This window comes from Geospiza fortis, unplaced genomic scaffold, assembly GCF_000277835.1.
Source record: "Geospiza fortis unplaced genomic scaffold, GeoFor_1.0 scaffold284, whole genome shotgun sequence".
Classification (NCBI taxonomy): domain Eukaryota; kingdom Metazoa; phylum Chordata; class Aves; order Passeriformes; family Thraupidae; genus Geospiza; species Geospiza fortis.
In genome coordinates this window covers 105,656-112,778 of record NW_005054508.1, presented here as the reverse complement: position 1 = coordinate 112,778, position 7,123 = coordinate 105,656, and the positions used below count along the sequence as shown (strand labels likewise).

At 44.8% G+C, this 7,123-nt stretch overlaps 1 protein-coding gene across 2 annotated transcripts in view; it reads left to right on the top strand.

Moving 5' to 3' along the window:
- The window catches only part of A1CF (APOBEC1 complementation factor), a 20,476-nt gene extending 13,582 nt beyond the window's left edge, over positions 1–6,894 (top strand). Inside the window, exons 8-11 of one of the 2 annotated variants that reach the window (XM_005428845.2) lie at positions 579–763; positions 2,821–2,957; positions 4,221–4,354; positions 6,731–6,894. In XM_005428845.2, coding sequence (XP_005428902.1) covers positions 579–763; positions 2,821–2,957; positions 4,221–4,354; positions 6,731–6,882 — 608 coding nt within the window. In that variant the 3' untranslated portion in view covers positions 6,883–6,894. Of the gene's footprint in view, positions 1–554; positions 764–2,820; positions 2,958–4,220; positions 4,355–6,730 lie in introns of both variants that reach the window. The other variant, XM_005428844.2, reaches the window with a different exon arrangement.
- The last annotated feature ends 229 nt before the right edge of the window (positions 6,895–7,123 follow it).

Here is a 7,123-nt window from a genome sequence, read left to right as displayed (position 1 = left end):
CCTTGTTCCTCAAGTTTTTCCCCACACAGGTGAACCAGCTCCTCTAAAAGTTGCATTAGGAAAAGAGCAGATGTGATAATTCCCCACCTGTTTCTTGCCTCATGGTCTCCCCAGACTCCCAAGCAGAGTTCCCTGAGAAAATATGGAAGTGTAATAGGGCAAAACCAAAGACGATTTTTGTCCATGTAGGGATGAAATAGTGTACGCTATGAATTCTTCAAGGTGAAATTACACTGGTGGGTAACAAAAGATGCCAGCTGTCCTCTCTCTGACTTCCAGCTACAAAGCTGGCTAAAAAAGCTGTCCTGAAATCAAAATTGACCAGAGATGACAAAAAATGGGCAGAAAGAAGCAGTTTTTCCCCAGATCCACTCACCTATCCAAGAAAGGGTGTCAGTGTCGAGCCTGTGTTATCCCACCACCAGGCCCTGGGACCTCCTGCCCACCTGCTTCCCAACCCTCCCAGCAAGCGGGGCTAACTTTTCCATTTCAGCGAGAATCAGGGTCCTTTTTCCCGTGATTTGATTCGGTTTAATGCCTTCTTACATTCCTAGAAATTTACATGAATGTACCTGTAGGGGCTGCGGGCGTCCGAGGCCTGGGAGGCCGCGGCTACCTGGCGTTCCCGGGCCTGGGGCGCGGATACCACCTCAAGGGAGACAAGAGGGGAGAGGAGAAGCTCTACGACCTCCTGCCAGGGATGGAGCTCACCCCCATGAACCACGTCACGCTAAAGCCCCAAGGGATCAAACTCGCCCCTCAGGTAACGTGACCCCAAAAAGAGCGGCCATGTCCCAAGGGTTGTGTTGGGAAAACGGGCCCCTCGTTGAATTTCCACCGCGGCCTGGTAAATAAATCCGTTCTTGCGTCTCAAAAGACATCGAAAAATGAGCAGCACCACTGTATCTTGCAATATCCACCTGCCTCATGGAGTTGTGGAATGGTTGGGGTTGGAGAAGACCTTTAAGATCACCCATGAGTGTCAGGGGAGAGTTGTCATAAACGCCTTAATCCGATTCTGGCTGTCGCGCCATAAAAGCACCACGGGTCAAAGAATTCCCACCCACAATGGGTTTGATACATAAAATTTGTCACCTGGGTCTTCACTAGGGAACAATGCACAAAAAATAGAAAAATAATGCACATTTTCAAATTATTTATGGCAAGAGAAGTGTTGACATAACCCAACCTAGCACAGAAACTCTTTGATTTTGTTGTGTGTGTCCATGTAGATGGATCAAGAGGGCTGAGGAGAAATCCACAATAAATCCCCTGAGTTTCTGAGTGTCCAGCTCGGACAGTAACTGTTTTATAACCCTTATATTGTGCAGAGCAACACAAGAAACCAACTTCACCCTGAATTTTGAAGCATGTCTTTGCCTTTTAACCCTTCAATTGCCACAGCATCCAGTTTGCCAAAAGTTTATGCAAATATCCTTGTTTTCTCCCAGAAAACTGGACAGTGGGAATTTTCCCTCCTGCAAAAGTCCCCTTAGTCTGTTTTGTCAGCAAATGATAGAATCAAAGAGTGGTTTGGGTTGGAAGGGATCTTTAGGCTCACCTAGTACCAACTCATGCCATGCATAGAGGCACTTTCCACTAAAGATGTGAAATCCCTGGAATGGTTCTGCAGGGCCTTAGGGCAGGTGAAATTCATTTTTATAAAACCAACCTATAAAGGGGTTGGGACAACAGGGAACAAGTGTGGCCACAGTGAAAAAATGATCTGTTGTAATTGAGAACTGAACTATGTAATGGAGCATTTTACACTGCAAGACGCTAAACTTCAGCTGGAGCTGTGGTGGCAAAATTAAAAGCAGCAGTGAGGTTTTTAAATTTTTCTTTTTAGTTTTAAATCCATTCAAATGTAAGCTGTAAATGAGGTAGACCTCAGCAAGACTTCAGGGTGACCTAATTGTGGCCTTCCAGAGCCTGAAGGGGCTGCAAGAAAGATGGAGAGAGACTTTTAAAGGGCCAAGACACAGGGAATGGCTTCCCACTGCCAGGGGGCAGGGATAAATGGGATATTGGGAGGAAATTCTTGGCTGTGATGGGGGAGAGGCTCTGGCACAGGTTTTTCAGAGAAGCTGTGGCTGCCCCATCCCTGGAAATGCTCAAGGCCAGGTCAGAGCAACCTGATTTAATGGAAGGTGACCAATCCCAGCTGGGACAGCACACAGGCAGTGGGTTAAAAATTTGGCTTGGAATCCCAAACCAAAGTAGGAGTGTTTCTGGACAGCAATTCCCAATTACCATGGGACTAGCTGTGCCAAGGCTGAGGGCAACGTGGTTCAGCATTTCAAAAGCTGCAATAGCCTGCTGAAGCCCATGGAATTAATTGGATGGAAACACAACCTTTTTTCTTTTTAAAAAGAAGCTTATTCGGACTTCTCGTGCTCTGTAACCCACTAAGCCAGGGAGGCAGCAGAGCAGAGGAGATGAATGCAACCCGAGTTTCTTTAGTCCTCTGAAACAGACATCCATGAGACAGAGCTTCTGAGGAGGATTCAAAGCAAACCACACTGAAATAATCTAATCAGCAGAAGGACTCAGATGCCCAACTGAACAGGGAATAATTTCAGGAATTAAACAGATATTAATGTATAAAGCATTTATATGAATCTTATACTTCAAGCTGGGTGCAGTATTCTATCTGCCATTTATTTTGGATTTTTTGCTAAGCTTTGAGGAAGCTGCCAAGACTCCCTGAAAACCTTGTGAGGGAAGGCAGCTGCTCAGCACAGGGGCTGGAGCTAGGCAAAGAGGCTTCTGCACAGCAATTAACCCCAGCACAAATCCCTATTTTTTTTTTCTTTCTAGATCTTAGAAGAAATCTGCCAGAAAAACAACTGGGGACAGCCTGTGTACCAGCTCCACTCTGCCATTGGCCAGGATCAAAGACAGCTCTTCCTCTACAAAATCACCATCCCTGCCCTTGCCAGCCAGAACCCCACCATGTACGTCATTAGTGGAAAGTTTCTGAGGCTTAGGCTTTATTTTTTTAATTATATTTTACCTAACAGCTCTCTTCAAAGTCCCAAGCACACAGGTCTTCATTTCCTTTTATTTAAAAAATAGGTATTAAATATTTGTAGAATATTTATTGAATCTATATTTATTAAATATTAATTTCATTCAAAATTTTAATTATTTATTTTTTATTTTAATATTTATTTCATTTATTAAATCTATATTTATTGTAATATAAATGTATCCTTATTTATTAAATAAATATTTAAATAAATATGTTTATATAATTATATATACTTATATATGTATAGATGTATATATAATTATATATTTGTATATACATTAATATACTATTTTGTATTATATATAATTATATAAATATATAATAATTATATATGTTAGTATAACATATATACAATTATTCTATATTAATATATGTATATTAATATATATCTATATTAATGTGTGTATATTAATATACATATATATTAAATACTTTTTTTTAAAAATACAGGGAGAAAAACATCCACAGAGTATAATTAACTGCTGTGCTTGGTGTTCTCTCTGCTGGTGCAAACATTACAGAAAGGCAGACACAATCAAGCAAAAGGGTGCTTTTTTTGTACAAAAAGAAAGCAAACGATAGCCCTTGTGGGGAAATGAGAGGAATTTGAAGGAACATGCTGATATTTCAGCTCCAAATATGATTGTAAACATTTCTGACCAAAACCACTGTTTGCTGTGTATTGTAAAGAAAAACCCAGGCTGGGTATTGTAAAGAAAAAACGCAATAGGGTTATTTGGGGTTTTTTTTTGATGGAAAAATCACAACAGCCTCTGCAAGGATGTTGTGTCCAGGGTCAATAACCCCAGCGAGGAGCGAACCCTGGGGAGGAGAGCAGCTCTGGTAATGGACCAGCCCAGGGAAGCCACACTTCCATTTGCTGTGGGGGGTGGTGCCACCTCTAAGCGGATCAAAAATGGGCCCCAAGAAAAAATATAAAACCTTACCTACCACCCAAGAAAACAGATTGTCCATCCACCACCCCAAGGCTCCTAAGCGAGGATCCATCCAACATTGCGACTGCCTCCAATCGCAAGCGAGCGCGGTGGAAAGTTCAGGAGAACCTAATAACCCTGAAGAGCCAGATCTTTATGCCTTCTTTTGTATTTAAAACTAAGTCATAAAAACATCTGGCAGGAAAGCCTTGGGGAAAGCAAACCCAGCTAACTTTGTGCTGTGCCCACAGACACCCCTTCACACCGCCCAAGCTCAGTGCCTACATCGACGAGGCCAAGACCTACGCGGCAGAGTACACCCTGCAGACCCTGGGCATCCCCGTGGAGGGGGCAGAGGTGCCTCCTGCAGTGCCAGCTTTCCCAGGTATGGGCATGTCTGTACAGCAAAAGGCTCCTGGAATGTCATTTTTCCTGGTGGCTCCTTGTGGGTGTGAAGAATGAAGCAGGTTTTGACCACTGAGGACTGGCCTGGTTGTGCTCCCCCCACAGTGATGTTGCTTGTGTGTCTGGCATCTTTAGCAGAGAATTCTGGATTGTTTTGGGTTAGAAGGGACCCTAAAGATCACATAATTCCACCCTCTGCTATGACAGGGACACCTTCCTCTGTCCCAGCGTGCTCCAAGCCCTGTCCAGCCTGGCCCTGGACACTTCCAGGGAACCAGGGGCAGCTGCTCCTGGGCAGCCTATGACAGTTTATTGCCTAGAAAGGATTTTATCTCTATCACAAATTTCTGTGTCCACACCCCAGAGCAATTCAGGTTGGGGCAACTGGGGTGGGGGGCTCTGCTCCAACCCAGACCTCTCAGGTCAATGCCGCAGCTGGGATTATGTCCAGAGAGGTCAGAGCAATGTCCAAGGGCAGAGAACCCCAACATCCAGAGGCCCATCCCAGCTCCACACATCCCCTCCACTCCTCCCAGTTTGAGAAAGCCTCCTTCAACTGGGAGCCCCAGAAACAACACAGCATGCAAAGCTGGCATCCCCGGGGTCACATCTGGCATGAGTCCCCTCCTTGGCCCTGGTGTCACCAGGATGGAGGAGATCCTCCTCCGTGCAAGGACGCATGGATGATGAATTCATGGGCTCTCCGTCTTCCCCCAGCACCCCCAGCCCCTTGTGAACCAACACTTGGGATTTCATCTGCCAAAGAAATGACGCAGCCATGAAAGTTTGGATCCAATCCCAGCTCTCACACCCCCACAGAAGGTTTTTCTCCCAGTTTGAGAATTTGTGGCTCTTGCAACTGCCCAAAACAGCTTGGAAAATCATGGAAAACACAGGAATTACATTTGCTGTGCTCTCCAGCATGACAGCAGTTCTGATGGAGAGGCAGCACCAGGTGCCAAGCTGCACATGAGAAACCCATTAGTCAGTACTACTGAGTTGTTTGGAGTGTCTCAAGGATGGATTTGAAGAAAAAAAAATAAAACATCTATCCGGCTTCCTGCCACAGGAGTCCGCAAAAGCCACAGAAAAATCAATTTGTCTGGGCTTTGTGCAGCTTCCGCAGCGTGGAAACCAAATGGGTTCTTTATTGAATCCAGCCCCCACTTACTGCTTAATTAGCATCTCTCCTTTTCTTTCATCCACCCTTATTTATTTGTCTTGGGAGCTTGGCAAATGGACATGCACTAAAGTTGCTGCTTGCAGCACACACCGGGCCTTGGTCAGGGCTCACTAAAGCTCAGCTCAGGCCATGCCCAGCTCACAGCTCATTTCTCTCCCAATGGTGGCAGCTGTGCCTTAAGTCCCAGATTTCTCAATTGCTGCTTGAGATGTTGCACCTGGCTTAGCTGGTGCAAAGAAAATACTCTGGAGAGCCACAATATTCAAATTGTAAGGAATTCATCGTGATTTTCCCAAAGTGACACCTCCAATGAGGCAATGCGTGCTCCCTGTTGCCCAATATTTCCATTCCCCCACCAAGAGGACCTTGGCTCTGGCTGACCTGGAGTTGATCCCATTGCCCACGTGGCCAGAGAGGATCCTGGGAGATGTATTTTGGCAGCAGAGCCTGCTCCAGCAGATCCAATGGATACCCCAGCTGCTCTTCCCAAATTTAGGCTTTTTCTTAATTCCTGATTCTTTTACAACAAAACACTGCGGTCTGCTTGACAAGCTGCTATGCCCTGCCTTCAGAGGAACAAGCCCCAAATGATGCTGTTTTCCCAGTGATTCATTCTCAAACAGCAACGCTTACATCTTCCCATGGAAAATCTGGAAGTGTTGAAACCACATTTTCCATTAGAAACCAATGGGAAAAAACCCAAAAAATCCCGTCTAGTAAATACGTGCTCCCTGTTGTTGCATTGAGAGGGTTTCCCTACCATGGCTGTCCTGAACTGTCTGTATTTTTTTTTTTTGGCTATGAAGGGATCAGAGCTATATTTTCTTCAAGAATCCTGCCCAAATTTCCCCCATTCTAGCTTGTTTCCTTGCTCTCCTTATGCCATATGCACGGCAGACCTGTCCAGAGCACCATTAGAAATAATCAAAACCTGAGGAAAAAATATTCAACCAGAGAGTGTTTTTCCAGCACTGTGTTTAACAAATCATGGGTGAGGAAATGCTTACATTTTCCTATTAATTATTTTATTTATTTACATTGTTCCCACTAACAAACTCACTGCTGCCTTAGCCGTTCCCACTTTTAGGCCGTCCCATCAAATTCTACCAGGCGATGGTGAGTTTTGGATGGATTTTCATTAATCCACAGGTTTTCCTTCTTTTTTTCCTTCAGGATACCCCATTGCTAATGCAGCTGCCACTGTCACAGCCACTCAGCTCAAGCAAGCAGTGACATTGGGACAAGATTTGGCCACGTATGCGACCTACGAAGCCTATCCTGCCTTCGCCGTCGCCGCACGGAGCGACGGCTATGGAGCCTTTTAACCAAATTCCCTTAAACCCAGCACAGGCAGAAAGGCAAAGAAAAGCAATCTCAGTCTGGTAATTCAACACCCTCATGATTTTAAGCTAATCTGTGGCCTAAGGTTCATTTTAGTCGGAGTTTCAGGCTTGGAGGTCTTTAGTTTTGTAACAGGGCAGGGGGAGGAGAAATTTTTTTTAAATGGTGCAAAGTCAGATTTTCACACTAGAAAGCAAAAGCTCAGCCCAGGAAATGAGAGGTTCT